The 24,677-nt window shown below is 40.3% G+C and overlaps 1 protein-coding gene across 3 annotated transcripts in view; it reads right to left on the reverse strand.

Annotated features, from left to right (window-relative positions):
* Window positions 1–994: 994 nt before the first annotated feature.
* The window catches only part of cnnm2 (cyclin and CBS domain divalent metal cation transport mediator 2), a 125,553-nt gene continuing 101,870 nt past the window's right edge, over window positions 995–24,677 (reverse strand). The window contains exons 2-8 of one of the 3 annotated variants that reach the window (XM_062976304.1): window positions 20,076–20,219; window positions 17,553–17,690; window positions 16,041–16,210; window positions 13,700–13,793; window positions 11,982–12,047; window positions 2,002–2,186; window positions 995–1,739 (exon numbers count right to left, since the gene is read on the reverse strand). In XM_062976304.1, coding sequence (XP_062832374.1) covers window positions 1,530–1,739; window positions 2,002–2,186; window positions 11,982–12,047; window positions 13,700–13,793; window positions 16,041–16,210; window positions 17,553–17,690; window positions 20,076–20,219 — 1,007 coding nt within the window. In that variant the 3' untranslated portion in view covers window positions 995–1,529. Of the gene's footprint in view, window positions 1,740–2,001; window positions 2,187–11,981; window positions 12,048–13,699; window positions 13,794–16,040; window positions 16,211–17,552; window positions 17,691–20,075; window positions 20,220–24,677 lie in introns of those variants that run through there. The other 2 variants (XM_062976305.1, XR_010004653.1) reach the window with 2 other exon arrangements.

A 24,677-nucleotide genomic window follows, 5' to 3' on the forward strand; every position in this document is an offset into this window, starting at 1 on the left:
TGCTTTTAAAACCTAGAGGGAACTTAGAAGTTACAAACATTCTGTATCATTGCTGAAACAATTTTTTGTCTTTCTTTGCCCCTGCTTCCACATCTATCAAACATTCATTTTATCCCAAAAGACTTTTGCAAAGTAGTTCAACATCCACTGGCATGCACCTCTCAGGAAACCATTTCCTGGGAGGATTCACTTTGGCTACTAGCATAGCAGCATTTTGGGGGTGGGATTAGTGATTGGTGGGCTGCCCTACTTATATTTCCTGGATCAGAATCTTGTTGCAGATTAGAATCTTGTAATGGATGCATTAACCACATTTGTATGATTATGCAGTGATTCCTGGCCAAGTCTTCGGTCCCCACTTATCAAGAAGCATCTGCTGTGATCAATGGAGGTCTGTTCCTTGTTGCTCAGGAAGCTTCTGACAGATGTTCCTCAAGCTCTCCTGGGAGCAATTCCACTGTGAAAGAGAAAGGCAGGGTCCCTGTTGCAATTCCCTCTCATATTCGCATGAGGGGATCCCTCGTAAGGTCAAGTCAGCTGCTTCCTAAACAATGGGAACATATCCCTGTCAATTGCAGGAGCTACTTCCTGGTAAATGGAGATGGGAGTCCGTATGGGAATACATAGAGATCATGAATATCACACAGTTATACATGCATAAACAAGGTTACACATTTGTAACCCCCAAGAGAATTTTGGTCCTGTCTTTGCACAAATTAAAAGGCAAATCAATCATTATGGTGTATCAGACTTTCAACAATAAGAACAAGTCTAGGTATTGACTCAACACATTTGAGACAGCAGGGAACACCACCATACTTGGCTCTATTTGGCACGTGCTGTCCCCCCCCCCCCCCCCCAAACATTCCTGAACTGTAAAATACAATCTCTTAAGAGGAATGTTTTTGCAAGCACAACCCGCAGAACAGAAGGGCTACACAGAAGGAGAACAGTTCCCTCCCCAATTTCCCAACAGAGAGATGCCAGAGGTTCCTTAAGTTTCATCCAATCTTTGTTCTTTACAAAACAAATGCATTCTAGTACCAATTTGCCATTTCAACAAGGGAAAAAACAAAATAATGAGAGGCTGATAAGACATGGGAAAATTCACAAACAACACAATAAAGCTTAACTGGAAAGGTTCTGAAACATTTAAAACCACAATATATTAGTTTTAAAAACATGATCTCTCTTAATTGGAAAAATAAACATGATTCTGCTCCACTAGGAATAATGTTGTCATTTACTCCTGAAGGGTGGCTGACTCCCCAGGCTTTGTCTAGGTGTTTGTTTCTTCTTCTTTTGTCCAGGGCCATCTCCTGTTCTCTGAGCTACCACTTTTTCCTGTTTCTTTTTCCTGCTTTCCAGGATGGGCATAAAGTCTTTGGTCTCAGAGCACTGGAGGCGCAGCGCAGGGCATAGCAAGCACATATTAAGTAGAAGGCCTAAGGAAGAAAAGAAGACTGGTCTGGCTAAACAGAGATCTGGGGCGTAGGGCTGAGGAAGAATGAGATGCTGGGTGTCTGGTCCTAGATGGCACCTTCACTGTGCATACTGTGATTGGACTTGTTGTGAGTCACACAGTTCTGTTCATTCAGCAGGTTTGCCATCTCATCTGGCAAACCATCATGCAGTTCTGTAAGAGTCAGTTCTATTTTAGTGGTTTCACTGTCCGAGGATTGAGGTGTTTTATCCATCCGGGATGCCATTAGAGCATTTTGGTATTGCTGTCTTGAGATCTATACCAAATACAAGCAGAGAGAAGTAATATTTAATTTGCTGTTTTCTCTCGGAGAACCATCCCACAAGATTTCATAAATCTCTGCCCAACCCAACTTGCCCTTTGTTACCTCAAAATCATATCATGCAGATCTGCAATATTTCTGCTATAATAAAGGAATAAAACAATTCTACACAAAACAATTCATTTTATAAAGTCTTAGCAATTTCTCTTTTAGTCATTTTCTCCAAGTGGTAGAGAAGTTTTATCTCTTTTCTTACCTTGACATACTGGATGTCTGATATTGCTCTCACTGAGTAGTCTGGAACATACACCTGAACAAATGAAGAGTTCAACTGGTTGTTGCTATTCCCTATCGTTGGTGTCACAGCATCAATGCGATCCCCTCTGTTAAGGGAATCTGAATGGTTCAAGCCACAAGAGCGAGGTGGTGATTTGTTTTCAGCTGAAAAAGGAGAGTAAGATATGCTTAAGAAAAGAAAGAAAATTTGAAGTACAGATCGAATCCTTGAAACGAACATCAGTTCATGGGAAATCCCAGAAAGTGGCTTGATCAGATACATCAATAAGAATATGTTTAATACAGAGTTATACTGATAAAAGTTCTCAGGTTAGTTTCCTTTTAAAATGCTTTGTTGCGAGAGCTCCAACTCTCCAAGGTGCAAGCTCAATAATACAAGTGGAGAGAAGAACATTGAAATGGGATTTTGACCAGCAACTTCTGACCTTCTATAGTTAAAGTCACAAAGAGTCGGAAGCGACTGAATGTAAAAACAACAAAATAGTGAAGTTGTAATGCCTTTCTGAGACACGAGTCTTCTTATGGTACCTACCTGTAAGTCCTCAAGGTTTAAAAAAAAAAAACCACCCATTTTTTTTAAATACCCCAAAACATTTTCTCTGCTAAAAGAAATGCCCTCTATAGGTCAAAAATGGTGCAAGAGTTGAAAATATTGCCAAATAGCTCTGTATGTTGCCTAGGGAAAGATTTCCCCTATTTTTTAATTTATAAGGCAGCCAGGTTGCATGATAGGAATATTCCCTTTCAAAGTATCTGAGGAACTAGTGCAGCCCTCCCCAGTTCCACAAGGCCTGCCATTTGCTTATTCCTGACTATAATTACGGGGATATTCCACTTTGCTATCAAGAATTTGAGTTATTGTGCAAGACGAAGTACAAGGATGATATAAATATATGCATGCATGTTATGTAAGAGTGCATTGAATTCATGGCATACCATGGCATGGGAAAAGTCTGAACAATTAATACTCATGTTTAGAAGTCCTCTAATAGAAATGTATCTTTCATTTCAACTGAGGTTTGATAACCAGGGACAAATCACTACCCAACTCACTACCAAACTCACTAACATAATGCATATTATTGCACTTCCGAATCATATCTGTTCTTTTTTCTTCGTGTACTCTGTGAATGCACACTAATGGAGAATGCTGCGCCTGCGCAGGCTCCAACGGATACTCTTCCAAGCTAAAGTTTGAAATTTGGCGGTAACCCCGCCCCTCTCCCCAGAGGGTATAAAGGACGCCCTCCGCGCCCGCTCTCCAGTTCCTTTTTTTCCGCCGCAAAGCTCACTTCGGACTCTTCGTTCTTATGTCAACCACGCGTTTTAAGCGGTGCACCCAGTGTGCCGCTAAGATTCCAGATTCCGACGGTCACGCTAAGTGCCTTTTCTGTCTCGGCGAAGGCCACGTCGTCGGTACCTGCCGCTTTTGCCTGGCCTTTACAGCTCAGGCCCGAAGAAATAGAGCTGCGAGACTCCGCGCAGCTCTCTACGAGAAAACTCTCGCTCCTGAGGCTTCTACTTCCACCTCGGCCTCGATGGCGTCCAGGCCTGCTCCGTCGGTATCATCCAAAACCTCGAAACCTTCGAGACCAAAACCGGCCAAACCGCCCTGCACGGTGACCACCGCCACAGTTTCCACTCGGTCGGGCAAAATGGGCCCTTCATCGACTTCGAGTTCGGTGGCTTCGGCCATTTCCACTCGATCCCGCCTAGCTTCGCCGCCATCTTCTTCCGCCATGAAGATTGCCTTCAAGAGGGCTCAGGAGGAATCCAGATGGGCCCAATCTGACTCGGCAGCTGTGTGCCCGATCCCTCCGACGCCGGGAAAATCGCTGAGGGTCGCGTCGAAGCAACCTCCAGCAAAGAAACGAATGATCCAGAGGTCGTCCTCCTCAGCGTCTTCGAAGAAGGACGTCCCCTCCTCTGTGGCCTCCTCTAGGAGATCCTCTCCTATCCAACCAGCACAACACCTCCGCTCCTCTTCCTCTCCTCATGGTCAGTCCTCGAATGCGGACGCTCAAGCCTCCCCCGACCGGTCGGTCAGGACAGTTATTAAGGCTCCCCAGCCAGCACCATCTCGGCTTCCGGCTCGACAAGAACTTTTTCCCCCGGCTCAAACACCCTAAAGGGGTAGACAAATGACGCGCTTAGCCCGTGCCGCCCAGGCTTCCGCGTCCAAGGGCTCCCGCTGCTCCTGAGGTGATACCTCATCAGGACTCTGCACTTGTTTCTCCTCCCCGGTCCCCTCAAGGGCCCGAGGAGGATGACCCCGATATCGAACACCCCGAGTTGATCCTCTCCGCCTCCGTTGTCTCTCTCAGTCTCGACCTCTCCCCGCCTCACGACGCCTACGAGGTCGACCCACCTTCCCCGACGGATAATATCCGGGCTTTCTCCGACCAGATGGTCAGAATGGCAGACGCTCTGGGGATGGAAATTAAGCAAACCTCAAAGGCTGTTACCGACCCCGTTTTCAAGAGGATCCAAGCCCAAGCCCCGCCAGCCACCTTGCTGCCTTTTCTTCCATACCTCCTGGACGTAATCCAGGCATCTTGGAAGACTCCATCTTCGATACCTCCAACCTCTAAGAAAATAGAGGCCTGGTACCGAACCGATGACGAAGCCTTGGAATGGCTCAAGCATCACCCTGACCCAAACTCCATGGTGGTAAAGGCCTCCCAATCGTCGGGTCGACAGTCCAACTCCCCTGCCGACAGGGAAGGTAAACGATTCGATGCGGTAGGCCGCAAGCTGTACTCCGGCGCTCTCCTCCTTTGCCGCATGGCGAACTACGGGGCCTGCATGGGCGCTTATCAACAGATCTTCTGGGAAAAAGCCCAACCTTTCTTCGCCAAACTTTCTGACGAAGACCGGTCAGTCCTTTCAACCCTCCAACAGGAGGCGGACTCCCTCGCACACCACCAAATTCAAATGGCTAAACATACCGGCGATACCGCCGGAAAAATGATTGCCCACGCAGTTGCGATCAGACGGCATGCATGGCTTCGGTCCTCAGGACTCTCTTCTTCCTCTCGACAAGTGATCAAAGACCTTCCTTTCGACACCCAGGGCCTTTTCAACTCTGGTACTGATGACAAACTGAAGTCCAATCACGACTTCAAGATTCTCGGAACAAAGTGCGGGACCGATCAACCTCAGACTCAGCGGACCCGATGGTTCCCGCAACGGTACCGTCGCTACCCTCAGCCTTTTCGTCACCAACCGTTTCGACGCTCATCAAGCTCGGCGAACCACTTTCTTCTCAAAGACTCTCACACTGGATTGCTCAGACTATCGAACTCGCTTACCAACTGGCTAAGCGCCAACCCCCCTCCTCGATCCGCCCTAGATCAACGAGGGGCCTTTCCACCTCTACTGCCTTCCTGAGGGGCGTCCCTCTCGACTCCATCTGTCGAGCGGCTATCTGGTCCACTCCATCCACCTTTGTTTCACACTACAGGATGGACTCAAAGAACCTCAAGGACTTGGCCTTTGCCAGGTCTATCCTTTCCTCCTACCTTGCCTAACTTTATTTGCCTTACTCAAAACCAGTTTTTTCTTCTTTTGCTTATCCTTCTTACAAGTTGACTGCTGTCATTCAGCCTTTATGTACACGATATGTTCATGGGTTCATTAACGTAGTGCTTGTATACTATACTTACCCACTGCACTGAAATGTATTTCAAATGAATACCTCTACCTCTGTTCTCAGGGAATGGATCTATACTTACCTCTGTATTTTCTTACAGACTATCGCTCACAGACAATGTTGTGATTGTGTTCTGGGTCCTAATAACAAGGATCGGTTTTTTTGCACTATATGCTGCTGCATTGTTTTCTTTGACTGTTGCACTTGTTTTTTTGTACCTTGTGCTCAATAAATGTGTTGTTTGGACACTAAACTGGTTATCGGGTTTGCTATCCCACCTACCTACACCTCAGCTTGCTAGTCTCCATTAGTGTGCATTCACAGAGTACACAAAGAAAAAGGACAGGTTGCTTACCTGTAACCGTGTTTCTTTGAGTGTACTCTGTGAATTCACACAATCCCGCCCTTCCTTCCCAACATGCAAACCTCTCCCTTTCTCGCTGCCTTTGCGGCATAGGAACTGGAGAGCGGGCGCGGAGGGCGTCCTTTATACCCTCTGGGGAGAGGGGCGGGGTTACCGCCAAATTTCAAACTTTAGCTTGGAAGAGTATCCATTGGAGCCTGCGCAGGCGCAGCGTTCTCCATTAGTGTGAATTCACAGAGTACACTCGAAGAAACACGGTTACAGGTAAGCAACCTGTCCATATCCAGTTAATGTAATATTAAATATTGCCCTTGAAATTTGGAAAGTGTATCTAGGATGTGTAGAAAAATACAAGACATTTTGGAGTAGAGGATACTCAAGACTGACACCTGATAAATACCAAGATTTCTCTATACATCTTAAAGATCTGAACATTACAGCAAAACTCAACTCTGGCTATTTTAAATACTGTTTCTACATAGATATTACAAAATTATTCCAGAACTTCATTCATGTGAGTTTGAAGTATTCCTGTGACGATATTTAGATACTTCGGTATTTTGAGCATGCAGCATAGTGGGAGTGACCATGAGGTAGAGATACTTGATAGGATCCCTATAAAGGACCACGTTCATTACAACGTAAAAATGCATTTTTTGTTCCACTTCACCTTTTCCACAGTTTCTGATACACTATGGACTATTTCAGTAACTGTACCATCAGAGAGAATAGTGTCACTTACATCTCTGAACTGGGAGAAAAAATAAATATGGTAGACACAAGGAATTGATAACTGGAGCAGTTTCAGGGGGCAATTTTCTGCCCTAAGGCAAGCTGTGCCCATAAAAGCTACCAAAAATGACCCCCAAATCCAACCAACTCGAAAGTAGACTGATTTTGGAAATCTATTAATTTTTTAAAGTGCAACACAAAGCTATTCAATTCAATTCAATAAATGAAATCTAAAATGTAAACTTCTGTTCTAAATAAGAAGAGTACAACTGGCCCTCCATATCCATAGATTCTGCATCTATGGTTTCAACCATCCATGGTTTAGATACATTCCCTGCATACAAAAATGGCAAACTTTGATTTTGCCATTTTGTATAAAGGATATACTTTTACTACACCATTGTATATAATCTGACTTGAGCATTCATGGATTTCGGTATCCAAGGAGGGTCCTAGAACCAAACTCTGGCAGATACCAAGGGCTCACTGTATGAGCAAGCTAACCCTATTAGTCTGATTTAAAAACAAATGTATCAAGACATAAAACCTAAAAGATTTATTGTTGAAATAATTTTTATTATTGTATAAGGTGTATGAGAAAAATATATATGGTAGGGTCAAACAGCACTGACATAGGCTTTTCCATTTCATTCCCACATAAAGCTTTAGGATACAGAAGCTAACCAGTTCCTGTTTGTAACAGTCACAACAAACTCATCTAAAATGGCTTTTCACAAGTAAAAAGCTATCTTAAAATTAGACAAGATTAGGGATTAGACATTGCAAGAAATCTAGGTATCAGATCTTATCTTCATATTTACCCAAATAACATTTATTATTACAAAAGTTAACAGTATAGGGTGCAGCAAGGTCTTAAGAAGTTTCATAAACATGTCCAAATGAGATGGACCAGCAGTCGTGTCAAGTTACTCATGGGTCCTTTGGTAATATGTATCCTAGGAGCCTTTATCCAATTTAGTTTGAAAATAATCTAGTACCCAACAACACACCTTCTGATTAATGATGAAAATATTCAACTCAAATTAAATGTAACATGTTCCCTTTTGTAATGCCCAGTTAATGTGCTTGTTTATTTCCTTCCAAAAGAACAGTGAGTCCTAACTGTCTGTCTTGTGATTGGACTCATGTTAGTGTTTCCCAAAATTAACGTACCTTTAACAAAAATTACCGTGCCAAACTTACAACATGATGAAGCAATCTAGAGATCACAAGAACCTGCTCAAGTTTTCTTGTCAGAAGTACAACACTTAGCACTAAAAGGCAATATGCCTCATAGAAGGCAGTTTGAGTAACCCAAAGTATTTTCTCTTGTCAAATGTATCTATCCTGACCCATCTTTGGTGTAAACCGATACCTTTACACCTCTTCTCTTCCTGACAACTCTCTCATGTCTTCCCTAAAATGAAGCTAGATTAAATCAGCACTGTGAGTAACTTGCTTATTTTAGAATTTACCTCCTGTAATAAAGCCCTTAGTTTGTTTGTCCAAGTCATTCTTGTTTTTGCTCCTAATTCAAGATCTCCAACTGTGAACTGCATCTATCATTTCTGCCCTTTGGTTGGCCTCATAACAGTATTACAGCAACATGAATGTTGAAAGCCCCAAATGAATATGTACAAAAAAAGATACAAATACCCCTCTATATCATAACAAAGTATGTGACTGTATAAAATTTTAACTACAGCACACCTCAAAAATAAGTCCAATTCATCTTTAAATACTATAATGACAATATCCCCTGCATCTACAAAGTCATTTATTTCTTGACTGAACTTAGAAACGTGAAATGCCAAACTTAATGTGTAAATCCAAAGACCCATGAGCAATGAAAACATCATTCACAAGCATTATAAACTGCTTGTTTATAAACATTCCCCCAATTTACGTTGTCGCTGTTTTAATTTGCTTCCACTAATTTCTCTTAGTAGTCCTAATTATAAGGACATCTCCCCTTTTAACAACACTTTAGTAATAGGCAACTGCTATCCTGCATCCCTTAGATATTTCTATATGTACAGTATGAGTATTAATTCAGTTCAGTTTGAGATTCTTCACACATACAAATGTCAAATTCAATTATTTTCAAACATAAGAGCTGGATCAAGTCATACAGTGAACTAAACATAGTGACAGCAGCATCTCTGCTCGCCACATCTCTGCTAAGTGATACCATTCATTCCTTTTCCCTGCCACTGCCCCAGTTAAATTTATCCAACAAGGACACACCACTGGAAAAGGAGATGACTGCAATGGCTTTACTCATTGCTTCTCATGAAGGAGTGCCAGCAAAATAAAGTATTTTACACATGAACACACTTTTTTAACAGAATGACAGCCCCAATTCTAGTGTGGTTTATAATGGTGATTTGTAATTATATATTATTAATTAAGATTTCTTCATAAGAGTGATAGCAATATGTGTAGGTGACAAGACTTTTAAGAACCACAGCTCCAAATAGTGTATGTGCAGGCTGAGGTTGAATCTCACAAAGAAGCCACTAAGCTCAATAAATTGTCAAGCAGTAGGGAGTTAGTCACATGTTAGAAATCCATAAAAAAGGAGGCTCAATCTGTGTTATGCAACCCCGTAGCCTCCAGTAGTGAGATAAGAGAACAAGCTTCTATGAAATAGTTATCCAAACCTGAAAGTTTCACATAGAAGTAACTTACCACTAGCACCATGAATTTAAGAAATGTTTTCAGCTATTTGGAGAACAAACTCTGTATTTCTACATATTTCAGGAAATTAATCTTCTCCTTAAATTCGATACTGAAATTGTATGACAATGAAGTTTAACAGAAAACAATCTTACCCAAAAGGCCAAGAAGAAACATTTTTCCTTGTCATTCTTCAACAGGATTATCCCCTTTAAAGTAGTACATGGCTGCGACTTCACCCCAATGCTGGAGGGGGGAGCAAGTTGGAGGATTCGTACCTATTAACTGGGCTGGCAAGTTGACAGTGTCTTGGCCAAAGATTTGGCAGGCGCTAGAACAGTGGTTCTCAACCTGTGGCTCCCCAGGTGTTTTGGCTTACAACTCCCAGAAATTCCAGCCAGTTTACCAGCTGTTAGGATTTCTGGGAGTTGAAAACTCAGGGGACCCACAGGTTGAGAACCACTGCGCTAGAGGCTGCTAGGGGGAGAATTACAAACGTTTTGCTGACAGGAAGAGAGCAGAGCAACCTCCTTTTAGGGTAGGGTATTGGGTATACCTAAAAAAGGTAAAGGTTTTCCCCTGACATTAAGTCTAGTCATGTCTGACTCTGGGGGTTGGTGCTCATATCCATTTCTAAAACGGAAAAGCCAGCGTTGTCCAAAGACGCTTCCTAGATCATGGACCTGCATGACTGCATGGAGCGCCGTTACTTTTCCGCCGGAGCAGCACCTATTGATCTACTCACATTTGCATATTTTCGAACTGCTAGGTTGGCAGAAACTGGGGCTAACAGTGGAAGCTCACCCCCGGATTCAAATCACCGTCCTTTTAGTTAGCAAGTTCAGCAGCTCAGCGCTTTAACTTGCAATACCACTGGGTGTATTTATCCACCAAATTTCTAAAAATACAGCCATCTAAAAAGTTGGCCCCTACGTTTGTCGGGCCTTTTCCCATCTTGGAGATCATTAACTTGCTCTAAACAGGATGTCCCAAAAAACATATACACACTTAAAAACTGATAGCTTAATTGGTTTGTTTCCCCCCATGTTAAACCCATTGGAATTAATAACGGAAATCAGGCCCCTTCTACGCTGCCTTATGTCCCAGGATCTGATTCCAGATGATCTGCTTTAAACTGGATTATATGAGTCTCCACTGCCATATAATCTGGGATAAGAAGATAATCTGGGATCCCTGAGCTATAGTGACAGTGTGGAAGGGGCCTCAGGCTGGAACTACACTGCCCTATATCCCAGGATCTGATCCCAGATTATTTTATCTCGGATTATCTGGCAGTGTAGACTCATATAATCCAATTTAAAGCAGATCATCTGGAGTCAGATCCTGGGATATAGGGGCAGTATGGGAGGGGCCTCAGGCTGACTCTACACTGCCCTTTATCCCACGATCTGATCCCAGATTATCTGATCCCAGATTATCTGGTAGTGTAAGAAATCAAATTCTGGGATATAGGGGCAGTATGGAAGGGGCCTCAGGCTGAATCTACACTGCCCTATATCCCAGGATCTAATTCCAGATTATCTGATTTAAACTGGATTATATAAATCCCCACTGCTTTATAATCTTGGATAAGAAGAAAATCTGGGATTAGATCCTGGGATATAGAGCAGCGTAGATCCAGCTGCAGATTTAAGTTCTGAACAAAGGAAATTAGTTTTAAAATGGGACTGGAACGTGAAAAGGTAGTTAAAGTTCAAAGAGAGTTGAGAAGGGAGTTTCAAGGAGACTTGCCATGAGCCGAATTAGTGATCAGTTGGAATCCCTTGCTCCACGTGCACCTTTCCCTCCTCCCTCGCCCCACGCATACCTTTCCTGCCACTGTCACCGAGGAAGTCTGGCCCCCCTAAGGTCTGAGGGATAGTGAACTGGCCCCCTGTTGAAAAAGTTTGGGGATCCCTGGCTTAGAGAATTTACTAGCATATTTACAACACTTCTTGAAGAGCATACTATCTAACCTGGTATTCAGAAGAGTGATAAAAAGAGATGAATTCATAGAGCTCTCTAAGGATATTTTCCTCTTCTGTGCAAGGAGACAACAATTGAACAAAGCACTTATGCTACCCTTCAGATAGCGTGAAGTGAACTGATATGCAAAAAAGGGAAGTCTGGGAGTCACTGTTCTTTCTATCATGTGGTCTGTATAATCACAATCCCACACATCAAATTGTACAAAAAACCTGGTGTGGGTAATTTACATTTTAAGGAAAATAATGCCTAATTGTAGATGTGGGCATTATTTTTCAAACAGGATAGCATTGTGGTCAAGAAAAGGTTTTTCATGACCAAATGTTTTTCAAACATTTGCCTTCCTTTCAGCATACTTTTACTATTAACTAATAACAAAGGTATGCTTAGGACACCTACCTGTCAGACACAAACTTCTCTTGAATTTCTCTAGCAAAAGTGGTATTAAATATATATAAGTCACTACTTATTTAGTTTGGGATAAGTGCAATTACAAGAAGGGTGAACAAGAAGCATGCATGTTTACCTGGAGTACCTGCTGCTAACAATTCTGTTCTGCTGACAACAAAGGTACGGGACAGGGATAAGGGAACTAGAAAAGGGAGAGAAAAAAAAAATGAACTCAGGACCCATGAGGATGAGAGATCTACAACTGACAAGGGAAAGGATCAACTTTCCACGCAATTAAAATTAAAAAAAAAACATTTCAAATTAAAAAGAACAACAAGGCATAAAACAAAAGTGAAAAGTGGTCAGGAAATTACTACAAATAGCATGTAAGAAATTAGAAGTCACCAGACCATACATGTTCTCCTCTTACTAACCTCAGTAGGGGAAGAGTCAAAATAGCAAAAAAAGTTCAGTTGCTCATCTTATGGTAATGCAGCAGCTAACAGCAACAAAAATTAACTCTATAAACTCATCTATTCTGTGATAAGCGTAAATAATTAATTCATTATCCCAGTGAGCCTTGCGAAAATATTGCAACGTATCAAATAAGGGAAGAGCATTTAATTCTACCAAGTCTTTCAATGTTATCAGCTACAAGATGTACAGTATTTGTAACAAATATTTTCTCCTTTAAGACAAACATTCCAAATGACACCAGATGTGAATACTGAGCATTGGTGAGATTGTTATATACAGCAGCAGTAAACAAAGTTCATCAAACTTGTTACAAATTGGAAAATAATGTTTTTGCTTTTCCAGCAAGTGATCAGTGGCATCCACAAGGGGAATTTGTTCCCTGAGAAGCAAGCATATGTGGAGAAATGGGATAGAAAGGCAATGCCAACACATACTATTCAATCAACAAATATAAACAGAACATACTGCTGTTAGTTGCAGAAAAAGTATTATTTTTTCAGTCCAACAGTGGTACAATGATAGTAAGCAGTTCTAAGCAGGAATGAAATTAAATCACTACAAGTACATTATAAGCTATGAATAAATATTCTAGGATAAAACTCAGTTCATCGGCCCCTGGGGAGCAAAAACCCAAAGTACACACCTAACATCACAGCATGATGGAAGAGCTTTACTTTAGAGACAAAGAAAGGTATTTCAATAATTTGAGCTTCAGAAAATCCAGTAAGGTTATAGCCCAAATAAGTCTGTTCAGTTGTGGAACAGTTGCATCTATCACACAATGCAATTTTCTTACCATTTATTCAACAAAACAGAAACTAAATAGATCTCTAATGGGAAAGACTGGTAAAATGACAGATTTATTAACTCTAGGAAATTATTTTCTTGTATTGTGCCCCAACAACAGCCTTTTGGTTAAACTAAAACATATAGGGAGCATACAGCAACTTCCTCAGATGTTGTACTTGCTAGATGCCCCAGCAGTACTATAGCTTCCATCATCTCCAGCCAGCAGTCACTGGTCAAGGATGATGGCAGTTGTAGCCCACAACATCTTGAAAGATTGTCACAGGACAGTGGTTCTCAACCTATGGGTCCCCAGATGTTTTGGCCTTCGACTCCTAGAAATTGTAGGCCAAAACACCTGAGGACCCACATATTGAAAATCACTCTCACGGGAGATAAAAATCTGACCATCTATATTCTGAACATTAAAGCCCTACATCTGTTGCTTTAGGACTAATTCTGTCTCAAGCAATGTACATTGATAGAGTGTTTTCATGTACTATTTACACCTGAATTCCTCAAACATTGCACTGGTTTTACTATCTCTCTTAATCTCAGCCATTCAGCATGCATCTTTCAAAAGAAAATTACCTGGTGATGCTATGAGAGCCATCACACCATAATAAGAGAAAGCACCTGCTTCAAACTTCATTCCCTCTTTTCCTGCTTCCACTTCTACTTTCCCCTGCAGAGAAAAAATGATTATATTCTTAGTTTAAATGTATTCTGAATTTCAGTTAAAAGTAGCCCCCAGGTAAAAAAGTACTACATATAGCTACAGTATTAATAAGCACTCATCTAAGAGGACAATATTACAGACAAACAGTGGCCAATTGTTTATAGAAGGTAAGGAAGACTATTAGGAGTGTCAGGTATGTGAAGAACAGACAGAGCTTGGAATATTGCTTTCAAAAAGCATCCACAGCTTTTCCAAGTTATAATTTTTTTAAAAAGCATAACTTTAATCTTTAATGCAAATGATCACATTCTATCAAGAAAATATCTCCAAGCTTTTTGTACTTATGCTTTTCTAAGAATATACAGGCTCCATGATATATCATCTTGTTCACTAGGCAGGAGGGTGCGAATTGGAATGGAATTGAAGACATTTTGCTACACAAAGCAGTGCAAATGCATTCTCACACTTCACTGCACAAATAAGTCAAAGTGCATAGGAAATGTTATGATCCTATTATTTTAGCTCCCAAGGCAAGCACACCTCTCTTTCCCTGGAAGTTAAATAGAATAATAACAATAAATTATTAATTAAAAGATAGCTGCATTTTCAATCCACTGAAAAGCAACTAACTGAGGCAGCTGCTTCATCCTGCAAACCACCAGAATACACATGCAAGATGATCAGATTCATATAAAAATACTATCTCTGTAAACATGATTTTAAAAGTTATCATTTTGACTTCTGTCAGTGAATGTGGAGCAAGGGTGAGACACATTCACATGGCAAAGCAGTAATAGGTGGTGTCAGTAAAGTCAGTAGGTGGTGCTGTTTTCTCAGTAAATATACGGTAATAGTGTATTAGTTCAGTCCACAATTCTAGCCTTCATCACTGACCACATTGTGAATCAAGCATAAATTTGTTTTTATTTGTTAAATAATGTATATAGCAGAGCTGCACAAAATGATCACAATTTTTAAATTTTGACCGAAAACTCCCTCATTTTTAGGTTGTTTGCTGCTAGCTCAATTTTTATCTATTTACCTGACTGAAGTGATTGCTTTTATTTAGTGAAGACTACACTTTCATGGTAGGAAAACCAAGAACTGCAAAGTGAACATGATTATATCAAAGAGCTAAGCAGCCAGGACTTGGCTACATGATTTTCTTTCATGTCAGGAGTGACTTGAGAAACTACAAGCCGTTTCTGGTGTGAGAGAATTGGCCATTTACAAGGACATTGCCCAGGGGACACCCAGATGTTTTACCATCCTGTGGGAGGCTTCTTTCATGTCCACACATAGGGAGCTGGAGCTGACAAACGGGAGCCCACCCCGCTCCCTGGATTTGAACCACCAACCTTTTGGTCAGCAGTCCTGCTGGCACAAGGGCTTAACCTCCAGTGGTGCGATGGGTTAAACCCTTGTGCCGGCAGGACTGCTAACCTGAAGGTTGGGTTGCTGACCTGAAGGTTGCTGGTTCAAATCCAGGGAGAGCGTGGATGAGCTCCCGTTTGTCAGCTCCAGCTCCCCATGCGGGGACATGAGAGAAGCCTCCCACAAGGATAGTAAAACATTAAAAAAAAACATCTGGGCGTTCCCTGGACAACGTCCTTGCAGATGGCCAATTCTCTCACACCAGAAGCAACTAGCACTTTCTCAAGTCATTCCTGAAACACCCCCCCCCCCCCCAAAAAGGGCGGGCTCCGGCTACATGATAATGTCACTAAGGCTATCCAAAGCCAACTAAGAATACCTTTAAACTTCCCTGAAGATTAACCCAACTGCATAACTGATAGCTCTTACTCTATATGTATTAGGATTTGCACCCTCTTTCAGCGCAATCTCCCTAAACATGACATACAATGAGGTTTTTGCCACTCTTCAACCTATTTACAGAAAGTTCCCTTCTCTCCACAGCTTTGGCGATGCTGATAATGGTCCGGTGATGCATGCTCGGCTTTTGAGCATGCCCATTCTTGCACTAGAAAGAACCTGTCTTCCAATGCAAATAGCAAGAACTTTGACTACCAGACACGCAATCTAGATGTGGTGTCTCATGCTTGCTCTTACTTTTAAATGCCAGGCATATAAATACTAACTGTATGACCAGAGCCTTTTGTCTAATCTGGCCCTCTGAAACATAATGCAAGCAGGCAGAATAAGGAGGCCTGATTCTCTGAGATCTAGCTGGAAGTGGTAATGTTTTTAGTGGGCTGCAAGAGAGAAAAATGTTCATATGGTCATAAGCCTGACCTGTAAAATTAAAATGAAGTAATCAATAGGCTTGTTTCGCTGATAGAGGTAGTATTCAGGGGCTTTCTTGTTCTTCTCATCATATTTCAATTCTTGGATGACATTGGGATGCTTTAGCAGCCTTAGGAGGATCTTTTCAGACATCTGTGATGGGCCAAATGCTTCAACTTCTGAAGATATAAAAACAATTTGACACAAAATCATTGTAAAATTATACCGATAGCATATTAGTATTTTGTAGAAATAAAGGAAAAATACCATGCTATCTATTTTTCAAGTCCAAAGTTTTATTTGAAATGCAGCACAAAAGTGATCCACTCCTTAAATTATTATGGGTATCATTTAACATGACTAAAGAAATTAAAGCTTAATTTTATTCCACAAAATAAATTTCTCTCATCCCCCCCCCTATACTCCTTTATTGATTAAACTGAATAGCTTTCACATTCTGCAAAGTATAAATCCAACTATGGAACAGAGAAGAGCCACACAGGCCCATGGATTAGATGTGATGACCAATTGTTTTTTTGGACCCTAGAGCTTCCCACTTTTTTGTTCAAATATGGGAATCTCAATTCCAGAAAGTATGATTGTTCTTTTTTAATATGTTTTTTATTTACATACATTAAAAGCTTACAGTGTAAACTGAACACAAAGCAATGAACATTTTACAAACACATAACCTACCACCAAGGCCTGATCAAATATCATTTCCTTTGCCATAAATTTATGTGTCAACCAGTAAACAAATATCATATCCAAAATTCCTGACCATCAAGGTTGTATTGTTTTTCCTTATCACTCTCTAAAATATATTTAATGAAAACTGACCAATATGACTCAGATTCTGATCTATTAATTTCCCCCCTAAACACCTTCATTTACATTGATAGTTTATCATTTAAAGCTATGTTCCATACCTCGCCATACCATGCTTCCATCGTGATGTTGGTTACTATTTCCCAACTCCTTACAATGATAAGTCTTGCCACTGTGAGATAATCACCAGTTCTTTTTTTCCCCCTTTTCTAAGTTCAGCTTTGTGGCATCCATTCAGCTAACCTATCATCCAGGACAATGTTTAATCCTATAATGTTACTTATTTCCATAAATATATTGTTCCAAAAACTCTTCAGTAAGATTGTTCTTTAAAAACCAAGGTGCAAGGAAGTATGGGAGCTCTAGTCTAAAGATTGTGAGGGTCTCCCACTCCTGCATTAAAGGAAAGAATCATTGGAAAGTTACATCTTCATAATGTTGGCTTCACTAGTGTAAAATTAAAGTGTGGTGCTTCTAATTATCACTGCCTTCCTAATCAACTTTAAAATTTAATTACTGCCGCCTATTTTTAATGTCTGAGAGAGTCCATGCCACTGCTACACATGGTGGGGAGGAGTATATAGCACTCACATGGCTCTCTGACCAAACCTTTGTCAGGCTGCACTGCCCAATCCGGACTCTAGGAACCTGTTCGGGCTCTCATAGTATCAAAAGTTTATAAGTCACACTTGCCTGTTGCTAAGAAACGGTGCATCGCCAAGAGTAACTGTGGTGAGATTTTAACCTTCATTTCACTATCTGTCTGTTTAAAGGCAGAGAAGTCCTGCTTTCTCTCTCGATGAGCCACTTTCTTTTTGGTCTTGTTATCAGCTGGAAGTGGAGAAATAAATAATGAAGTATTAGATTAAGGCCTAATGTAAAACAGAGTGATACGCTATTCAGAGACAGGAAATTGATTGTGGAAGACCATGCAACAACTGCCAAAACAAGTAAAGCTTTATATAATAGCAGTAAAATGTCTATGGTTGATGATACTATCATCACCATCATAATCATCATGCCTTTTCTCTAGTTTGGGACTCAAGGTGGTTTACAACCAATTCAAACAAGACAGTTTAAAACTTTTGAAATACAAAAGTTAAAAGTGACTGCTTTTTTTAAAAGTTGGAGAACGTGAGGCATTAAGAAAAAAACCAGCACAAGAAATGACACAGAAAATTCTGTGTATTGTACAAGGCTGTACAAGGCCAATAATTTCTAACCAATAAGTCCTCAAAGGCCTGTCAAAACAGAAATTTCATCTGTTTCTGAGAAGAAAGTAAGGAGAATGCCAGTCTAACTTTTCTGGGAATTGAGTTCCAGAGCCTGGTGGCAGCCACTAAAAATGCCCTCTCTTGAGTTTCCACCCATGTGAGTGGCAGGACTGAGAGAAGGGTCTTCACAGCACATCTTAAAACACAGGCAGATTCATAAGCGAGAGTATGATCCTTCAAACAGCTTTATAAGTCAAAACCAGTACTTTGAATTGTGCATGGAAATGGACTAGCAGCCAGTGAAGCTCTTGAAACAAGAGTTGTGTGCTCTTTGTAGCCAGCCCAAGTGAGCAATCTTGCTGCAATTCTTTGGACCAGCTGCAGTTTCTAAACACCCTTCAAAGGTAGCCCCATGTAAAACATGTTACAGTAACCAAATTGGGAATCTACACTAGGCAATTTTACCTAGTACAAATGCACACTGTAGCATACACAGTTCTAGTACATCCCAAGGGAGCACAACCGTTCCTCTGTTTTTGCCTCCTAGCTGGCCATGGAGCTACTTGAGAGCTCCTGACCACTGGGAGTGTCTCTGCTGACAGAAGAACAGGGTGCCTGCACAAGCAGCATGAAGAAGAGGAATAATCCTCCCCCCTTCTTCGTGATCGCACAATCTCCCTGATATTGAAAGAGATAAGGTCTTATTAGAGCATGGGCAAAGAACACCAGAGGATAAATCTTTCTTCGGTTGCCAACATAATACCATTACTACCCAAGTCCCCAACATTCTGTTAAAAACTAGTGTTTAATAAGTCCATGCATATTTTCCAGGAGATGCATTTTTGTAACGTCCCATTCTCATTGGGTTTTTTGGGGCAGGGGGGATGTCCACTGAAAAAAAGTTACCTTGAAAATATGAGGAATTATATCTATTGTGCAGACACCTTGTTCAATCTAGGATTTTCCCTTTCAGCTGTTCTCCCTACTAGTGGTTACCTCTTCCATATATGGCAGAAGACAAGTTTAATCAGATAACTGAAGATAGTTTAGAACAATATTGTTCCTGCATTGTCTGCCCTCAAACAATTTTTTCCCCCTCCAGTGATGGAGTTTTAAATTGCTTAAAAAGCTGCAAGACTTGTTTGACCAAGGGGGACAATGTAACAAAATAATGTACATACATCTTCAGAAATGCCTTCAATCCATTTACCACTCAAACTACATCTGACTTTAGCTTACAGAACTTTGAAAGCGATGAGAAAGAACTCTGGGGAGAAGCCCTACTCTCTCTAAAACATACTTTCAATCGGGAAATCTTCTGAAGCTTTCAAAGAAATACATTAAAGTCTTTTTCAAAGTCTGCTCATATGTTGTTCCCTGAGGCAACATGGAAGTCCTCCTCTTCTCTAGTTCTAAGAATAAGCTTAGCAGTTCACTCTTAAATACTGATAAACTGGTGTCTTCTATGGTACTTGTGGGCAGAAGGCTAGATTAACAAGGTAAAAGGCAAGTTGCAGGACACACATGGCTTTCTTTCCTCCAACAGCACCCCGGTTCTCAGCATATACAACTTAAAGTATCTGCATCCCTTTGTTTCATGGATGGGCTGACTCTGATTTATCTGTCAGTAGGGCCTAAATACCCTAAAAGCACCAGAACCTGTCTAAACTTGGAAGCTAAGCATGGTCAGCCCTAGTGAAAAATCGGATGGGAGACCACCAACAAATACCAGGTGCTGTAGGCTATATATTGCTAAAGGAAGTAAATGGCAAAACCATTCTGGGTATTCCTGCCTAAGAAAGCTCTATGAATGAAATTCAAGTCAGCATAAGTTGACAGGTGGTAGGTGATACACACAAGTGTTTTCAATTAGACATGAATTCCAAATTTATCTTACAGCTTATCAAAGCAATACTTTCTCAAACAATGAACAAGGTAACATTTTATTAAAAGAAAGCTGTATATTGTTTTGACAGGAAACAGCATAGAAATTAATACTCACTGTATAGATCTGTCTCATCTAGAATTTCAGACTTGATAATCTCTTCAATTACATCTTCCAAGGTAACAATGCCCAAGACTTCATAAAAAGGATCCCCTTCCCCTTCATTGTTCACCCGCTGCACTATTGCCAAGTGAGATTTACCTGCACAGAGTAGTAGACCAAGAAATTAGAAATTATAGCATAATTACTGACCATCCACCCTTAAAATGAAACTGGTGTCCTGTAAGGCAAGCACAGATAGTAAAAGGGAAATTGTCAGCTTGGGAGCAGATCTCAAAATTTACCTAATATAGCTATATATCAGTTAATGAATTAGATGTGTTTATGGACATACATATTTTAACAAAAACAATTGGTACCAAAGGCAGGATTAACATAGAAAGGATACAAATAGGTTCCTGCATCACAAAAAGGAAGATGTTTCAGTAAACCTTTCATTCAAAATTAACAATCTGCAGTGCAGGATGTTGTCCCAGTCTTACTAAGCTATCCTCACTACTATTCAATTGTGCAAATGCTTGCTGCTGTTTTTAGACTCTCGTATTCAGCATTGTTTCCTGACTCTGTTTTTTGAAAATTGTATTTTGATGCCTCAACTTGTGTTTAACTTACCTTGCTGTCTGTTTTGATGCTGGTTATTAACTGTAATGAAATTTGTTATTGTCAAAATTGACAATAATCACGTGCGAAATGAAACAAACAGACCAGGTAAGCCTTGTGAAAATATTACTGTACTGCTTTATAAAAGGATGTCTTTTTTATTTACCACCAACTACTTTTCTTGTAATTTCCATTCTGGTGATCATACCTATGCACCTATTTTTAACATGCAAGGGACAGTTGATGTGATAGGGTTATCTGCTCTCTCCTTCTCTTTGCTTTGTGATTCACACGTGATCCATAACAGATTCTGGAAGTAGCTGCTGATTGTGTTGCCTGCTGAAGGCAGACACACACAACTATGAGAGGATCAACTAAAGAGGCAGTCCATTCTTTCTCTGCTCAAGTTGTTGACTGCATTCTTTCTGCAAACACACTAATTCAACCCAACCCCAAAAATCGCTATTTCTCCACCCTCTCTTCGTCACTTTCCCAGTGATATTGCTGCTTAAAAAAACTAGACAGAGTTCCAGCTAGACAGAGAATGAGGAGGAAAAGGAGGGATGGGTGGGCATAAAAAGGTTTTGTAAAAAAAAAAAAGATTTAACTTTCAGAGGCTTTGTTAATTAAGGCATATTTGTATTCTTAGCCTAATCAATTTTAGATCTGTTAAACCTGCATTCTTACACAAGCTTTTCTAGAAGCAAGCTTCACTGAACTCAGGTAGACTACAAGATTACCAATTAAATATGCCAGATGCAGGGAAAATATCCAAAATGATTTCATTATTGCTTAAACTCCTTTAGGGACAATAAAAATTCATCAAAAGAATCTGAGGCATGTTAAACCAACAAGCACCCAAACTATCTAGATGAGCTCATTCATACTCAAATAATGAAGATATCCTGAAAAAATTAGAGACCACAGAAGGGACCTTATCAACAACTGTCATAAACACTGCATCAGGTCAAACCAATTCAGCTTAGTAAGCTTCACATCTGCTTTCCCAGGGACCCAACATAAGCAGTTAAAAACAAATTCTTTGTGAATGCTGTCTGTTGAAAGCTAAATTCTTTTGCTATTCCCAGCTTGTGATCATTTAAAAGGAATTTTCCAAAGCAGGGTCTAATATTAGACTCAAAATGAAGTTTCCATTCCACTTACGCGATATTCTCACCAAAGTAACTACTGCATAATCTGATTGTCTTGGAGCTACTCGTTTAGATGCAGATGGACATACTTCAAATACCAGCTTCACAGCACCAGCAAAACTTATCTTGAAGAGACTTTGTTTTACAACTGAGATCATTATTAGAACAATGTTTGTAGTTTAAATTATGCACATGATAATAAACTTTGTACAAGACACTGAAAATGGGCAAGTTACTTCCTATTCCAGTGACCATTATGCTAGCTGTTCACATTCTAAGTCTTGGAAGTTCTATAGCAAGTCCATTAAAATCTAAACAATGTTTGTTATATGATTACAGACATTCTAACCATGTTATATTATTATACATGGACTCTCTATATCCACTAAATGTTCAATTGGTCTGTTCATATTCCAAAGTCAGATTTTTGTCAGTAAATGATTATAAACAGTAGAGATGTGCGATGGTATTAAATTATCCCAGCTATAACAACTTTTCTGATATCTCCCATTTCATTATCATATGTGAGAAATAAATACATACATATATCTATATCTATATCTATGGATAATAATAAGCTCCTTTAAGAACAAAAGACCCTTAATATTCCACATTAAATAATGTTGATTCTGCATTAGTTATGTAGCTATGAAGGGATAACTAAGTAACATCTCATCCATCTCTCCAAATTCACTTTAATTGCCAGCAGCCACACTGAAATAAGGGTGTTCATCTATGGGTCAGGGTGATGTTACTTAGGACGACAAAGCAGTTATGATGTAATAAGCATAATTGAAACATCGTGGGATGAGTCCTATAATTGGAATGTAGCGATTGAAGGGTATAACCTATTTCAGAGAAATAGACCAAACAGGAGAGGGGGTGGAGTAGAATTATACAGTAGAGTCTCACTTATCCAACATAAATGGGCCAACAGAATGTTGGATAAGCAAAAATGTTGGATAATAAGGAGGGATTAAGGAAAAGCCTATTAAATGTCAAATTACATCATGATTTTACAAATTAAGCACCAAAACATTATGTTTTACAACAAATCTACAGAAAAAGCAGTTCAATACACGGTAACGTGATGTAGCAATTACTGTAGTTATGAATTTAGCACCAAAAAACATCATAATGTATTGAAACATTGACTACAAAAACACTGACTACTAAAAGGTAGATTGTGTTGGATAATACAGAATGTTGGATAAGTGAAGATTGGATAAGCGAGACTCAACTGTATGTCAAAAATATTTACAACTGTGAAGAGATGTTGACTTCAATCCTGGAAACCAGGTTGAAAGCATCTGGATAAGAATTAAGAGAACAAGGACTGAAAAAGATATAGTTGTGGGGGTCTACTACAGACCTCCAAGCCAGACTGAAGAACTGGATGAAGCCTTCCTTGACTAGATGAACAAACATGCAGAAAGAAGAGATAAAGTAGCAATGAGGGATTTCAACTCCTCTGATATTTGTGGGAAAACAAACTTTGCCAAGAATAAAGTCCAACAAATTCATCAGTTGCCTTGCCGACAATTGTATTGTCCAGAAGGTAGAAGAGGCAACATGGAGATCAGAAATGCTGAATCTGATCCTGATAACACTGAGGATCTGGTCAATGGAGTGGAAGTAGTGGGATCCTTAGGTGAGAGTGAACATGTGCCCCTCGAATTTGTGATACAAAGGAAGGGTGAAACTAAGAGGTCAAACATGCATACTAGACTTTACAAGAGTTGACTTCATTAAATTTAAGGAAATACTGAGTGTAACTCCATGTGCAAGAATACTAAACGAGAAGGGAGTTAATGATGGATAGGAGTTTCTTAAAAATGAGATACTGAAGGCACAATTGTAAACTGTGCCAGCAAGGAGAAAAAATAGGAGAAGTGTAAAATAACCAGAATGAATGTCCAAAGAAATTTTAACTGAGCTAAGATTTAAAAGAGTCATGTACAGGAAATGGAAAATGGGGGAAATCATCAAAGGGGAATTGAAACAAATAACCAACAAATGAAGGGAAAGGGTTCATAAGGCTAAGTTGCAAAATGAGTTCAGGCTTGCCAGAGAGATTAAAAACAATAAAAAGGAGTTCTGTCAGAAAAATAAGCAAATGGTAGGGCCTCCGCATGGAGAAGGTGATGAAATGCTAACAAGGCATAGGGAAAAGGCAGAGCTGCTCAACACCTTCTTTGTCTCAGTCTTCTCCCAAAAAGAGAGTGGTGTTCAATCTGAGCAATATGGAGTGGACGAGGTAGCAGGGGAATGCAACCCAAAATAGGTAAACAGGAATACCTGGGTACTCTAAATAAATTCAAGTCTCCAGGGCCAGATGAACTACATGCAAGAGTATTGACGGAACTAGCAGAAGTCATTTCAGAACCACTGGCAATAATATTTGAGAATGCTTGGAGAATAGGAGAAGTCCCATCAGACTGCACGAGGGCAAATGTTGTCCCTATCTTCAAGAAGTGAAAAAAAAAGGACCCAAACAATTACTGTCTAATCAGCCTGACATTAATACCAAGGAAGATTCTTGAGTGGATCATTAAGGAGGCAGTCTGCAATCACTTAGAAAGGAATGCTGTGGTTACTAAAAGTCAACATAGATTTCTCAAAAACAAGTCGTGCCAGACTAATCTTATCTCTTTTTCTGATAGAGTTGCAAGCTTGGTCGCTCCTCTTCATCCTGGAAATCAGTGACTAGTAGAGTGCCGCACCCCATGCAAAGGATCGTTACCTTGATGCGGTGCTAGGGCTTGTGCACCTCGATGATGCCATGAGCTAAGCCATGCAGGGCCACCCAAGATGGGAAGGTCATGGCAAAGAGGTCAGACTAAATACG

This window comes from Anolis carolinensis, chromosome 3 (genome assembly GCF_035594765.1).
Source record: "Anolis carolinensis isolate JA03-04 chromosome 3, rAnoCar3.1.pri, whole genome shotgun sequence".
In the NCBI taxonomy this organism is placed as follows: domain Eukaryota; kingdom Metazoa; phylum Chordata; class Lepidosauria; order Squamata; family Dactyloidae; genus Anolis; species Anolis carolinensis.